Below are 16365 nucleotides of genomic sequence, written 5' to 3'. Positions count from 1 at the left end.
CATAAAACAAATTTCTGCATTATATTATTGGATGTGTTAAAGTTTTTGTTTGTTTGTTTAACTTTTAATATATTCATTACCTACTGTGTGAGTGATATCTTTTGTAACAATACGTGTTAAAATAGCTCTATGTTCTGACAGTAATCATTGCTATCGTGTGTTTGCTCAGTAACAGGGGTTAATGTGTGTATGTGTCTAGGTGAGGATGAGGATCAGTTTGAACAGTTCATGCTGCCGCTCACAGCTGCGTTTGAAACCGTGGCTCAGATGCTCAGCACCAACACCTTCAACGAACAGGAAGCTAAGGTAAGATCCCTCGACACACAACTCTGCACAATGCCTTCAGTTCTCGCCCTGATGAAGACCATAACTGGTTGAAACATGTTGGCGTTCTTTATGTATTAAAGTTTTTTTTTAACTCTATATCCTCTCCTCCACTTTTTGAGTGCTCGGATCTCCTCTTCTTTTTAAGCCTGCCTTCCCGCTGATCCTAGAAGCAACTTCAGCATCCTTTTTTTTAATCTCCTTTGAGCTTCAGTGTTTTTTTTCTCTTCACAATGCCTCTTGGCTGTTTAACCCATTAAGACCGGGAACACATCTGTGTCATTTTAAGATTTGTTTTGGCTATTCAAAAATAGCAGATATACAAGCTCATAGCTTGTAGATCTGCATTTTCTTTTTAAATCGTGGAAGATTTGTGCAAATCTTTGAATATATATATATATATATATATATATATATGTTTTAAAGCAAAGATTTTTAAACTCCGATCTGTGCTTCTGGGGGTCCCTGGAACAACATATTTTGAGATGGGGGTCCACGACCAAATACATATCAGGGGGTCCTTGACATGGAAAAGTTGGCGCACCACTGATATAGCAACATATTGTTAGGATTTAGAAAACATTTTTAGATTATGTATTTGGCCGCGGACCCCCATCTCAAAATATTTAGTTCCAGGGACCCCCCAGAAGCAAGATTTGAGTTAAAAATGTTCGCTTTAAAAAAACATATATTCAAAGATGTTCACGATTTAAAAATAAAATAGCAGATCTACAAGCTATGAGCTTGTATATCTGCTATTTTTGAATAGCCAAAGAAATCTTAAAATGACACAGATGCCATCCCGGTTTGAATGGGTTAATAATCACTGTAAAGCACAGTCTCTTGTGGTTGCTTGCTTTAGTGTACTTATTGGTTTGTTGCTCATTAGGACAACATTCACACACAGCCTCTTTCTCTCTAACAGTGTGTGTTCCTGTGTCTCTCTGTCATTGCAGAGGACTCTGGTGGGTTTGGTCCGGGACCTGAGAGGCATTGCCTTTGCCTTCAACGCTAAGACCAGCTTCATGATGCTCTTTGACTGGATGTATCCTTTCACAACAGTGATCATTTTGTCCACTAAAACTGTGACGAAAAATGTTCGTCGGCCACCTTTTTTTCACTGACAAGAAACGAAATAAAAACTAAAGACTAAATATATTGACAATTGTCAACTAATAAAAACTACGTAATATAAACTAAGACGAGTCATTTTATGCTTGTTTGCGCATGGGTGTCACGCTCCGGCACACAGCTAAGTATAAATCAGGAATTACGGTGCCATCAAGGCCCGCCGAAATACATTTTAGTCTACTGAATCAACTGTAGATTTAGCTGAGTAAAATCTTGGTAAAACATTTCAGATGACTAAAATGTGACTAAAACGAAATGGAATTTTATTTCAAAAGACTAAAACTAAATCAAAATTTGCTGTCAGACTTAACACTGGGACAAGGTTCATAAGAGAAGGTTTGTGTAAAACATGATTCAAGATTTCTCCTTAAGATTTTCCCAAATGTTTCAGAAATATGGCTCGTTGTGAACTTGTAAATCAGCCATCTTTTGAATTGCTGAAGCATGAAAATAACGTTAAAGAGGTTAAAACAAACTGATTCTGATGCCATATTGACTCATTTTGCTGGAATACTGGGGACCCCCTGGAAACCCCCCTCAAGGGACCCCCTGGAAACCCCCTCAAGGGACCCCACTTTGAGAAGCACTGCTTTGTCAACCTGTCACTCTGCTTGACAACAGCTTCATAACACTGTCATTAACATCCGTTTTTAAACAGAAAGAAGTCTTTATTTCTCTCTTTCCAACTCCAGAGTAGACGGACAGTCGTTGCATTGTCCTCTTTGAGGGGAAGAGTTCCAACAAGGCAGCGTGCTGTTTGTCCCCAATCTTGTATATCCATTTAAAACGCATTAGGGACACTTCGTTCTAAAAACCTCACACTAATTTAGTTTCCACTGAAAGGCAGTGTTTCTCTACTTAAAGCTGATATATCACTGTGTGGTGCAGCATTTTAAATTTAGATGAAAATACTGAACTACACAAGAGTTCACCCAATACTAAACCATCAAAGGAATATTACTTGGATATATATCATATTATGTGCACATAATCATTTTTTTTAAAGATACATTTTTGGGGCTTTTATGCCTTTATTGATAGGATTGACAGGAAATGGGGAGAGAGAGATGGGGAGTGACACGCAGAAAAGGCCATTGGGATCGAGACTCGAACCCGCAACGCGCTGTAGCCTGACCGCTACGCCAGCGGTCCGGGCCTCGGATTATTATTTTTGATAGTAATTTGTTAAGACTGGGTTACTCGTGATCCTAGTTTACCGAGGCACCACACTGTCTCTCTGCATTTGATGTGTGTGCTTACCTTGCTTGTTGTCGTTAAGTCGCCCTGGATAAGAGCGTCTGCTAAATGCCTACATTATTTTGTCTTGTGTTCATTGCGGTAATTATCAATAAGTAATTTTCTTTCTTCTATAGATATTGTGGTAATTTTCAAATATTTTTACAACTATGTAATAATCATACAGTAAGTTGGAAATGTAGGGCTGATTGTTGGTCGTGATTATGATTCCAGTGAACATCTAATTTAATTTAGTTGATCTAAAAAGTGAAATGGCGCCGCTGAAGTAGAATCACTTACCCACTTAAACCAAAGTTTGTTGTATGTTAGTGTCACATGGCAAAAAATAGCCAATCTACAAGCTCACAACACGTTGCACCGCGAGTCTGCAACACGGTGTGAGTTTGTAGCTTGTAGCTATTTTCACTATTTTTGAAGATCTAACAACATTCCCAAAATAAAGACACCAGGTTGATAGTTGTTTATAAGCCAGTGGTCAGGAGACTGTGTTAACCACTTGAACCCCTGTACCAGTCACCAGAAATATTTGATCTACAAGCTCACAGCACGTTGCGAGCTTGTAGATGTGCTATTTCTGGTGATGAAATTCCATGTAGGAGTGAACAACAGCAGACCAAGTACAGTTGCAACTCGGTCTGCAACTGTAAACTCAGTCTGTTTCTTTAACCCATTAAGACCTGGTATGGGGCCGATTCTACAAAATGTCTTCTAAATGTTAACAGTTTTCTGAAAAACCTATGTTTCTATATCAGTGGTGCTCAAACCTTTTCATGGCAAGGACCCCCTATATGAATTTCAAAATATTTTGTTAGAGAGAGAGATTTTTTTTTAAAAGATTTGCACAAATGTTTTTTTTTTTTTTTAATAGCAGATCTTGTATATCTGCATTTGTTTGAATAGCCAAAGTATGAAATATGATTAAAGTGGTTAAAATGATGGTGACACTAAAATCTAAAATGACACAGATGCTTTAATGGGTAAAGTTAGAGGGTTTAAATGTCCTTCACTCAGCTTCACTCAGATATCCAGCCTACATGCCCATCCTACAGAGAGCCATAGAGTTGTGGTACCACGACCCAGCATGCACCACGCCTGTCCTCAAGCTCATGGCTGAGCTCGTTCACAACAGGTAACATATCTGTCTCCATTCAGTAGTATGTGTACTTGACGTCAAGTTTTCTAAATGAAAAACATTTTTTACAGTTATGGGTCTCTCCAGCTCTTTTTGTGAACAGAAAATGTATTTTCAGGTTGGGGTACCAATTTTATCCGATCAGGAGAGAGAACTCCCTCAAAGATACGTTATCAGCTTCACATTTTATAGTGGTCCAGTTACAATTTCTGTTTCATCACTTAAATGTTCACTCCTTTATCCTGCAATCCTGTATGAGTTCTCTCTAATGATTGGATAAAATTAGTATCAAATATCTCTTACACCCCCTTTAACAATTACATACTTTTATGACCAGGGTCCCCCAGGGGTCTATACTTGGTCCCTTCCTTTTTTCCCCCCTCTACAAATTGTCTTGGCCGAAAATAGCCGCTTGTGAGCTTGTAGATCTGCTGATCATTTTCGGTGAATGTTTGTCTATTATGGCATGCCCAGAATAGGGATGCTAGTGTTCATATGTATCCTTTATTATACAACAAGTGAGACATCTTTGGTCTTTGTTTTTTTTGTTTTGTTTTTCTAGATCCCAAAGGCTCCAGTTTGATGTCTCCTCACCCAATGGCATCCTGCTGTTCAGAGAAACCAGCAAGATGATCACCACCTACGGTATGTTTAACCTTCAACCACTGTCCTCTCTCTCTCTCTCTCTCTCTCGTTAATAATTTCAGTGGTAGAATATTCATAAAACCCTCAGACAGACTTACAACTTGGGCGTGTTATTTGTATTAGTCTCGCGTAGCCAGACGATCGGAGGTCTCTGCATACTGACATCTAACTTCAATGTCGGGGCTAGAACACAGAGACTGGGTGGAAACTATTTGAAGATGAAAAAATAACAACATTGCAGAAACATCACAAGGACTTGAGAGCAGTGCTTAATATTGGGACGATATCAGGAGTGGCTTCCAAAGCAGTAGGTGTAGGTTTGTTTGTACTGGTTTTGTTTTGATCAGTAACTAACAAACGGATCAGATGATCACTAGTAGGCGGGGATCAAAAATCCAAAATAGCAAAAATTGCCGCTCTACCATTTTCACAACCATTACATGACACTGTTATGTGACAAAGTATAAAACAGGGCGTTCATTTATGGAGGGAAAAAAAACATTTAAAAAAATGAAATCTGGAGAAGGAAGGTTTCTTCCCAACAACGACAAAATATCACCATAGTTTTTCCATTGTCTACCTTCATGGCAAAGCTCTGCAAAATCCCGCCCTATAAAGGGCCGTTCACACTGTTCACCTTTTTTTTTAAATAGTTGGTGTGAACTCTGCCATCCACTTGACTTAGAACGATTTTTAAAACTATATTATTATAGTTATAGTGCTCTGTGTCAATGGCCCTTAACTCAACAATGTCGCACTTCGTTCTGTCCTTGTCTTCCTCTCTGCACAGGGAACCGTATCCTGACCTTAGGGGAGGTACCAAAGGACCAGGTGTACGGGGTGAAGCTGAAGGGAGTGAGTGTGTGCTTTGCCATGCTGAAGGCCGTGCTGAGCGGCAACTACGTCAACTTCGGCGTGTTCCGTCTGTACGGCGACGACGCTCTGGACAACGCCCTGCAGACCTTCATCAAACTGCTGCTCTCCATTCCCCACAGTGACTTACTGGTATATACACACTGTTTACTAACCCCTCCCACAGTGACTTACTGGTATATATGTTACAGGGTGAATGGAGAACCAGGTAGATTGAAGAAGGCGCGTTCGTTTTTACCACCCACCCAGCAATTCTGTAGAAGCAACACTAGAGGGAGCCACAAGCCAGGCTTGTGCACAAACATATATGGCTGCGACCACACACACACAGTCAGTCACACACACACACACACACGCACACGCACACGCACACACACGCGCGCTCATGCTTTTTTTGGTTTATTGAAAGCAGGACTGTTAAGATACTTTTATTGTGTTCTGGCTTTTGTTTTACTTTCTCCCTGACACACACACACACACACACACACACACACACACACACACACACACACACACACACACACACACACACACACACACACACACACACACACACACACACACACACACATACAGTGATCCATGAAAAGAACTATTCTGTCCCTATCGGTTTACAACTCAAACGGCGCTGAGTCGACTAGTAGAGCATCGGCCGGTCAGCGCGGGCACTCGCGCCCGGAGGCGCGAGGGCGCGCTTCCTCGGCCTCAAGCTCCACTAAGTCGGCGCGCCTCCGTCGTGGACAAGCGTGTGCGTGTGCACGCGTGTTCAGCGTTCCCCTAGCGTAGCTTCCTGGTTGCTATGTGGGGGGGAACAACAAAAGACAGGTCCACGTCGGCACATCAAAGCCCCGCCTCTCCGCGTTCTCCTGGACGGTTTATTTCGCGAGGAGGAGCTCCTCCTCGCGAAATAAACCGTCCTTCTCCTCGGAGGAGAAGGAGGAGAAGGAGGACGGTTTATTTCTCAGCCTCACGTAATAAACCCCCGCCTCGCAGCGCCGCGTCCTCCTTCTCCTCCTCGCGAGCCTCGCTAATAAACCCTGTCTCGAAAAGCCCCGCCTCGCCCCGAAGCCCCGTGCCTAAAAACGAGCGCTCTGTCTTCAATCTACCTGGTTCTCCATTCACCCTGTGACATATACGCAAGGGATAATTGACGGGTAGCTGTTCATTATTAAAAAATACATCCTAATACATAGAATACATAGAATAAAATACATTTTTGGTTACTGCATTGTCTATTTCTCGCTTCAAATGTTTAAAAAAAAAATCTTGAGAGCAACGTTTAGTTGTAAATGACATGGAGCGTTTGTTTACATGGCTGTCATGTTGGATACAGCATAAAATCAAGCAGCGCAGGTTAATATGAGCAGGTGCTCTGAGTCTTTGATTAGACAGTGGTCTGTTATAGAGCTCATCGGTCATTATCCAGAAATGACACACCGCTGAATTCAGCGATTGACCAATCAGAATCAAGTATTCAACCAAGCCGTGTAATAAACACTGTTACTAACCCTTCCCCACAGTGACGTACCGGTACTGTATACACACATCTTACTGTTAGACTGCCCATCCCCCACAGTGACTTACTAGTATATACACATCTTAAAAAGGAGGGGAAAAGTCGCACACTCTATCTCCACATGCAGTGATTTATTTGATTGACGTTTTGGCCTTTTGGCCTTCCTCAGTCAGCATCAACATTTGTTGATTCTGAGGAAGGCCTCTGCTACTCTCTGCTGGAAGTGCTGACTCATGTTTATGTGTGTGTTTGTGACTCAGGACTATCCGAAGCTCAGCCAGTCCTTCTACTCTCTGCTGGAAGTGCTGACTCAGGACCACATGAACTTCATCGCCAGCCTGGAGCCTCATGTGGTCATGTACATCCTGTCCTCCATATCAGAGGGGCTCACCGCGCTGGGTAAGACATCTGTCACAATTATTACATGATAATCGCCACATCGCAATAATTTGAGACGATTGCATTTAGTTTTTGTAAAACCTCATAATCGTTTGTTTCCTTGTTTTAAAATGTTCTTACAATTTCAAACATTATTTTGAAAGCATGAAATTATTGAATATGTCGGTCATTTCTTTGCACACTGTATTTAAGTAAATTATTTGTTTATTTTATCGTTTACAAAGTGTTTATACAGTCCTACACACCGCTCTACTTTTGTGTACAGGACGACGACGGGTGGTTCTCAAACATTTCAATGTCAAATAGGCACAATTATGACATAATCGTCTAATCGCAATTATTTGAGCGTGCGTTTGTATTACTACAGTTGTGAGGACCAAATGTCTCCATAAGTATAGTAAAATTTGAGAAATGGGTTGTGAGGACCATTTAGCTGGACCTAGAAAAATGGTTGTTTTATGGTTGAAAACCAGATACATTTACAATTAGAAAAAGATCCGGGTTGGGTTTAGGATTAGACATTTAGAAGTCAGCTTTAGGGATTAGAGGTAGAGTTATATACCTGATTTACACGTACTTGCGAGCTGGTGTCGTGCAGCCGAGAAATAGCAGATATAGTAGATCTGCATTTTTTTGGGGGCTTTAGGCTTACGGTTAAAAATGGCAATCAAAACGTCAAGTCTTAAAATGTTGATGTCCGCACAAGTATAGTAATCCAAATCTGTGTGTGTGTGTGTAGATACGATGGTGTGCACAGGGTGCTGCTCCAGTCTAGACCACATCGTCACCTACCTGTTCAAGCAGCTCTCCCGCTCCACCAAGAAGCGGCCCGCTCCCATGGCGTCGGACGACCGCTTCCTCCACATCATGCAGCAGCACCCCGAGATGATCCAGCAGGTAGAGATGTCTCCTACAACCTACTCCAGTGGTTCTCACACTTTTTCATGTCAAGGACCCCCAAATTGACACTTATTAGCCCGCGGACCCCGCAGATTTGAAAAGATATACCAGGGACCCCCATAAGAGTAGATTTTTACAGCTCTAGCAGTGATTCTCAACCATTTTAATTTCAAGGACCCCCAGTTTGACATGCATTACGGCTACGAACCCCCATATAATGGCATTTCTATCTCTTGGACCCCAATTTATATTCCTAAATCTATGTTAAATTTAACTCTGAGAGTGTACAAATGGAACCAAATGGACCCGTTAGGGGTCGATTTTTACTTGGTTCCATTTGTACACTCTCAGAGTTACATACCCATAAGGGTCCATTTGGTGCCTAATCTATCATTTAGCTGGGGACCCCCTGGAACTCCCTTAAGGACCCCTGGGGATCCCCGGACCCCACTTTGAGAACCAATTAACTTCTCCACTATACTTGAACCACTCACAAATAGCCGATCTACAAACGATCATCATAGACTGTGAAGAGAGAAACTATATGGACGAAGGGAGCCTGTTTGTTAACGCCACCCTTTGGTTCCTACAGACCCGTTTTGAAGACACTATTTAAGCTAATCCACCATCTTCACCCTAAAAAACTCGGAAGGGCAGCGAAGGCCGCACTCTCACATCGCATTGGGTAGGGGGGTGGCTGGTTGAAGCAGTCATACCTCTTGAGTAGGCATGTAGCGATTCACTCAACTCACGATACGATTCACATCACGATACTAGGTTCACGATACGATTTTTCACGATTTTTTAAACACCAAAAGTTTTTTTTTTTAAATTATTTATTTTTCGCAAATCCAGTTTTTTTTTTTTACAATACTGTGTTTTCTCTTATCGTCTTTTCAATACAGTAGCAAATGACTGAAACAAATATCCTGTATTTTCTTCTTTTTTTTCGGCTGTTTGCATCGCGATAATTTTTTATTAAATCTATTTAAATTCTCACCAGTTTGAATCGATTTGAATCGATTTACGATAAATCGTGACATGCCTACTCTTGAGTCCAACTAATTGGACTCAGAGCTGCAGTAGATGTGACTGCACAATTGATGCACACAGGATAAATCAGTCGTCCTCACATAGAGAGAGAGCATCTGTCATGACATGCTGTTATTTGCTGTGCTAGATTCTCATGTTCAGATCTCTAGGAAGCTTGTGTTCTTCCTCAGATCAGCCAGGTCCCCAACAAGATGCTTCAAAAACGTCAACCGTTAATCCATCGTTGACGGGAGTCTCCCAGGGCTCTATGCTGCTGTAGTTCCACTTAATCAATCAATAAATCAACCAATTAAACTTTATTATAGACACATGGTCCATAGCAACATTAAAAAACAATAACGGACAATACAAAAACAAACGAGGGCGGACAGAGTCCGTTAAAGTCCTATTTTCTATTTAAAGGCTTACACGCCAATGGTTCCATAATTTAGAATAAAACCTGACCGAACTCAGTGCAGGGGTTTGTCAGTTGTTGAAATGACACTGTTGGCAGAATCAGACAGCCCACTCATACATTTGTACATGGGGTTCCACAGCACAGCCGAGCAGGTGGGCACACCGATACTGACAAACATTTGGCCTGCACTGCTGCATCGATTCGTGGCACTTTAACCCATTCAATCCAGGAACGCATCTCTGTCATTTTACATTTCTTTGGCTATTCAAAAATAGCAGATACAAGCTTGTAGAGCTACTATTTTTGAAAAAAGAAATCATGAAAAGGTGTGCAAATCTTTGAATATATATGTTTTTAAAGTGAACATTTGTAACTCAAATCTTTGCTTCTGGGGGGGTCCCTGAAACAAAATGTTTTACAAATGTTTGCTTTAAAATATATATATTCTGAGATTTGCACACATTTTCACGATTTTTTAAAAATAGCCAAAGAAATCTAATGCATTTATGGATTAAGCAGCAGTCTCATGCCATCATTATATGCTACATTTAGTTTATGTATACTGCTTTTCCTCTAGCGCCATCACAAGTGGGCAGTATAGGGGTACATTCCCCCCCCCCCCCCATCTCTTGACGAATATTCACCTATTTTTTACGAATGTTGGCCTATTATGACATCATGGCCAGAATAGGGACACTATAGGGTTGAAGTGGAAAGTAGCTCCTCAAGAATTTCAGATTGAAAGGGTTGAGTTTCAAACGGCGCCTGTTGCTTTCTTTTCAGATGCTGTCCACAGTTCTGAACATCATCATCTTTGAGGACTGCCGGAACCAGTGGTCCATGTCCAGACCTTTGTTAGGCCTCATCCTACTCAACGAGAAGGTAAAAGAGTGCAGAGTGCTGTACAGAACACAGTAAAAAGCAGCAAATAACAGAGCAGAATCAGCAAAGGTTTCACGCGACAAAAAGAACAGATCTACAAGCTAACAACGTATCACGGTGCAACGTCTTATTAGCTTGTAGATCTATTCTTTTTTGGTCACGTGGCGTCCTGTTTACATTTAGGCCGCACCCACGCAGCTCGTGCTGCGCAGCACTATGTTTTACCAATGTTAGACATGTTTTGGGACATGTTTTTACATGCAATTTTATTTGTACAGCACTTTTCAACAACAAGGCAATTCAATGTGCTTTACACAAAACGACAAGCAAAGGAAACTGTTATAGACCGCCGAAGTCTGACGTCATTTACACATCCTTTGTTTGTCTACCTGGTTTGCAGTTTTCCACCCCCGTTCTGAATCCCATAGACGTATTGAATATCGCGTCAAATAAGAACTGTGTTCCAAAAATAAACACATGACCCCGGCGGGTTGACTCTTATGGATATGAAGCATCAACTGACGGTGAGAAAACGCTAATGTTACTTCCGCCGAATTAGTTACATTTTCGCCAGAAACAGACTGTGAGTGACTGACTATCATAAACGATACAGAACCTCCTCCCTGACAATAACGCCGACACGCGGTGTTTATTTTTGGACCACAATTCTTATATGAGACGATTCTAAGATGACCCAATGTTATTCTCCATAGAGAAATTACTTCCGCAAACCTGGGGATGAACGAGTGACGTCAGGACTTCGGTGCTCTATAGAATGACAATACAATAAAACAAAGGAAGTGAAAATAACAAATACAATTACGGTGCATAAAAGAGGGAAAAGGAATAATAACTCAATCAAAGGCAGTGGCAAACAGAAAGGTTTCTAAAATAAATAAGAGTGGCAGCAGACCTGCAGTTTGTTCCAGAAAGGTCAGAGTCAGAAATCACACCCCAGGCCACAAATAGATGTGCTTACCAATGTGAATGATCTTATAGGAACGACTGTGTCTTGTGATGAGCATATTTACAGTGCATCTATGCCTTTCTACTGTTGTGCGTCCTGCAGTACTTTGCCGACCTGAGGAACAGCATTGTGAACAGCCAGCCTCCGGAGAAGCAGCAAGCTATGCACTTATGCTTTGAGAATCTCATGGAGGGAATAGAACGCAACCTGCTAACCAAGAACCGGGACAGGTCAGTGACACACACACAAACACACTGTAAATTTTCGATATATCGTCGAGAGCACTGAAGCGCTGGGTAGAGGAATACACGTCAGATTGGCGCTGCCATATCAAAAGGCCACTCTCAATTGACATGGCACCTTAGGGATGTGTGCGACTAATTTTGACGTTACGTTTAAACAATGTTTTTAAAAAAAAGATTAAGCAAGATTAAGGCAGTATAATATTGATACTATAAATATCAGTTTTGTTAATTGCCCAGCCCTAACATGACGTGTCAAACTGTGTGCGTGTGTGTGTGTGTGTGTGCGTGTGTGCAGGTTCACCCAGAACCTGTCTGTGTTCAGGAGGGAGGTCAACGACAGCATGAAGAACTCCACATACGGCGTCAACAGCAACGACATGATGAGCTGACATTCCACACCTCCTCCGCAGTCTTACTCCCTTCCTCCTACTCCTCCTCCTCCTGCTCCTCCTCCCTCCTACCTCCACCGCTCCTCCTCCTCCCCGCCCCGCCGCCGCCCCCTCCACAACCCCTGGCTTCATCGCCTCACCCCCCCTCCTCAACCCCCCTCGGGCCAGGATGCCCGGGGAGAGAGCCTCCTCCTTTCTTAAACCCCCCCAGAGTACTATTATTATAGCTGCTGCATGGGCAACAGCGGCCACATGGGGGCGATATCGATTTAAATAATCAAAACGAACCATCTGGCATCACCTCTTTTATGTTGCACCAATTCATTCCCTGATTCTGCCCCCCACCCCCAGCCCCACCCCCCCACCTTTTTGATATAAACATATATAAATATATACGGGGAGGGGGTGGGTGGGTTGACACACAACTTCTACGCACTCTGGAAAGAGGGAAACCACGGACCGGAAGACGATGCGAGGGGGGGCTCCGGAATGGAATGGAACGGGGGTTGGGGGGTTGGGGGGTGGGGTTTAAACATAGTAACCTGCTTCTGCCTGCCTTGTATAGAGAAAACAAAAACACACAAGTGTAAATTTTTTTTCATAACATTTTGAACAATGTTTATAATAATAATGATGATGATGATGATTGAATTTAAAAGAAAAATCACCAGAAAAATGTGTGACTGAGCTTTTTACAGTGTAGTGAGTTTAGTGCAGCTGTCTTTAAATGTGGGAAGCAAGCTTTTCACAGCTAGGGGGAGCTGGAGACACCAACGAACGAACGAACGAGAGAGAGAAAGAGAGAGAGTGCGCCGACTGAGTTATGGAGTAGTCGTGGATAATAGAGTGCTTATTACGTATGCCTGGTTTATGCTTGGGTGCACGCACCCAATATATAACAATCTAAAAAAGGTTTTGAGGTTGTAGATTGGCTATATTCAGTGCACAACGCCAGCACGCAACTAAACATAAACCAGGCCTTATACGGTCTTTACACACCGGTGGTGATGAAGAATAAACTATTATGAAACGCGTCTAAAGTGCGAATGTATTCGCGTCAAACAATTATAGCTGATGCCTTTATTTGTGAGAAATCGACCTCTTTCCGAATAAAAAAGAAATGTGTCGCTTTATCACCACGTAATGACTATCCTGTGTGATTGTACTCATGACACAAACAGTTGAAAAAAAAATAGATATCTCGGGGCGAATTAAAAAAAAAAGATACCCCCTCCGGTGTGTAAAGACCTCTAGGCTGGGAGGGGGGAGTTGGGGTGAGGAGGAGAGACCTACACTAACTTGAGGAGGTGAAGGATTCAGATTCAGAGCACCACCCACGTTGTACATTTTTCTCGGCCTCTGGGTTGGAGTTGATGTAAATAGCCACTTCCCTTCTTACGACTGCCGGCGGCATGGCGGCCCGGTCCGGCCAGGAGGGGGGGGGGGCGCAACTCGCTGACTTTGTGTCACAGGCTCTTCGGCCCCCTTTTTTTTCCCTCCGAAGCAATCATTACTACCACACAAGACCCCGACCGTGCCCCCTCTCTACTAGGTCTAATGTGCATACAGAAACACACACTTGCTTGTTATCCCCTTTTTTTAGCAGTCTGATTGATGTGCAAGCAATATGGTAATAGCTCCATTTTACCCTCTGGTAGGCCAGGTGGCAGTTTCCACCATTTTGTTTACACTCCTCTCTTGGATCGCTGGGGACCCCAGTTTATGGAACCGACCGCGTTCTTTAGAACTAAGGGTCCTGCAGTGGAGTCCTCTTGTGTGCGAGTATGATAACTGTGTGTGTGTGTGTGTGTGTGTGTGTGTGTGTGTGTGTGGTGAAGGGAAACAAAATGGCTCTCTGCTGCCTGGTGACTGAGTGTGTGCAGTGTCCCATGGTGCTGTGACTGACTGCTTAGAACCTCTGATGGTGTTTTTTGGGGGCCCAAACCAGCCGGAAGTTCTAGGCGGCTCCCCCGCCTAGGAACTAAATGCCTACGTTTATGCTCCGTCGCACGACGAAAATAGTAGACCTACAAGCTCACGGTGCGTCGCATTCGCGATACATGAGTGAGCTTTGTAGGTCTGCTATATTCGGCCGCCGTGCGACGGGAAGTGTGAAACGGGGCTTTTAAGCTGGAACGCCGGTTCACGTCGTCAGAGCTCACCTGAAGGAATTTACCGATTTTAAATGAAACTTAAGAAACATATGGCGTCGAATCCTAACGGCCCGGGAATACAGAACAGTATAAAGAAAGAAAAACGGGGACGGGAGTATAACTAGCAACTTTGTTGTTCCTCTTCTACGATGTTGCTGCTAACTGTTTGTGTGACGACTAGCTCATTAACCATGCCAGCACTCATGGATGTTCATTTTGAGTTTCTTAATTTTTTTTTTTGGTTTGTTTGTGTCCCTGATGTGAATGTTTTGGGTACATAGAGTGAATAGCTGTTGGACTTGTTTGGATGTCTGCTACTTATAGTGTAAGCATTGTGACTGCAAATAAACCTCGTTGGTTTGTACACTTTGTCATTGTCTCATTTCATACGATAAAAGCTAAAACACTTTCTGAAGCTTGTAGATCATGGATTATGAAGTTCTTAGTCGCCACAACTGATTTCAGTCATTTGGATTCCATAGAAGCCAGCACACCTATGAAAGCATGACGCACACCGAAAATAGCAGATCTCACAACACGTCGCAGCACGACGTGTTGTGAGCTTCTAGATCGGCTATTTTTGGTTAGTTAGTTATTAGTTATTTTGAGATAAAAGTATTTGAAGTGGTCAAACGAGCAATAGAATACAAGCTTAGATTTAGAAGCATCTTCCATGAACATGAATGGTCTCAGAATGTGTTTTTCTTCTCAACTGGTCATTACATTTTCAGTCATGAGAATGTACTTTGCTTTACTCCATGAGATGTGCAAAAACAGCTGAGGATTGCATTGTATCAGCAGCATTAACACTGATGTATTGAATTTGGTTTCTCCCACTACAGGATTCTGTTAAAACCATTTGAACCACAGCATCCATATTCTGGGGAGAACATTGGCCAAAGAAAATGGCACAATGCGACATGCTTCTTTTTGTAGACGGACAAAAAAAGCGGTCCAAGTACAGAGACGACTCGGGTCCAGTCCAAGTCTAGATATAAGTTTAGCCATCAATATATTTGGTGGCCGGAGTCGCCCAGGGGTCTATATTAAGCCCCCCTCCTTTATTCCCTGTACACCAACTGTACAGGGAATAAAGGTTGATCTATTTTTTATCTAACTTGAACATTGTAAGCTAGGGCTCATGGGGTTAAGTCCTACTTAAACGTTTTAAAACTTTGCAAAAATAAATAGCAGATGTAGTAGTTGTGCTTCATTGCAAAATGGAAATGAAGCACTAGAGCACATTCTCAAAAAAATAGATGCCAATAGATGTACAGTACTTGATTGGGAAGAAAATGTATGAATCACATTTGTGGCAGTAGGGGGCAGCCTTTAGGCATGGAACCTGAATGGTGACAGAGGTTGCTCGCCCTTTGATTGAATGGTTGCATCCGAAACCACATACAGTAGCTGCATACTATACAGTATGCTATTTTCAGCCTACTGTTTAGTAGACACTAAATTTCACTATTATGTAAATACCACTAAGGTGTGCGTCCGAAACCACATGCTGATATACTACAGTATGCTATTTTCAGAAAATGGCATACTGTAGTATATCAGCATGTGGTTTCGGACGCACACCTTAGTGGTATTTACATAATAGTGAAATAAGGTATCTGCATTTAATCTTCCATCCTAAGTAACTATAGCAGTGGGCACTACAGGGACAGCGCCTCCGGGGGAGAAGTTAGGGGTAAAGTGTATTGCTCAGGGACTCTTTGCTGAGGCCTGGGATCAAACCCAGGAACTCTGGCTACCCAGGCAGGGTCTCTAACCATTCAGCTATGACCAAACAATTAAAGTGTGTTAAATAAGAATATTGAAACAGGCAGAGAGCATCTCACGTAGGCTACTATTCTATTTAGTAGCTAAGGCTTCGTACGTATAGGAAGTAATTTGGCATACTAAATAGTATATTTGATTTCGGATGCAGCCAAAGAGTCTAAAAGTCACTGGTTCTGAGAGTGAGTTGCAAATCATTGACATTTAGGAACCGAATGGACAATGGTAAAAAAAAAAATCACACCCTATGTGTGAAGTGGGCGGTGTCTTGCTAGCTAATCACAATACTGAATGGAGTCAACCAATCATGTACAAAA

The 16365-nt window shown here is 42.4% G+C and overlaps 1 protein-coding gene across 5 annotated transcripts in view; it reads left to right on the top strand.

Annotated features, from left to right (window-relative positions):
• xpo7 (exportin 7) overlaps window positions 1–14627 on the top strand; it is a 45079-nt gene extending 30452 nt beyond the window's left edge. For 2 of the 5 annotated variants that reach the window (XM_080419824.1, XM_080419825.1), the window contains exons 19-28: window positions 170–306; window positions 1281–1369; window positions 3734–3841; window positions 4407–4489; window positions 5280–5494; window positions 7139–7277; window positions 8017–8174; window positions 10411–10509; window positions 11564–11706; window positions 12017–14627. In XM_080419824.1, coding sequence (XP_080275950.1) covers window positions 170–306; window positions 1281–1369; window positions 3734–3841; window positions 4407–4489; window positions 5280–5494; window positions 7139–7277; window positions 8017–8174; window positions 10411–10509; window positions 11564–11706; window positions 12017–12110 — 1265 coding nt within the window. In that variant the 3' untranslated portion in view covers window positions 12111–14627. The remainder of the gene's footprint in view (window positions 1–169; window positions 307–1280; window positions 1370–3733; window positions 3842–4406; window positions 4490–5279; window positions 5495–7138; window positions 7278–8016; window positions 8175–10410; window positions 10510–11563; window positions 11707–12016) is intronic. The other 3 variants (XM_080419828.1, XM_080419827.1, XM_080419826.1) reach the window with 3 other exon arrangements.
• Window positions 14628–16365: the final 1738 nt, after the last annotated feature.

This window comes from Gymnoscopelus braueri, assembly GCF_963280865.1.
Source record: "Gymnoscopelus braueri genome assembly, chromosome: 22".
Classification (NCBI taxonomy): Eukaryota; Metazoa; Chordata; class Actinopteri; order Myctophiformes; family Myctophidae; genus Gymnoscopelus; species Gymnoscopelus braueri.
The sequence above is the reverse complement of the archived record's forward strand: the minus strand, read 5'-3'. Positions and strand labels throughout refer to the sequence as shown.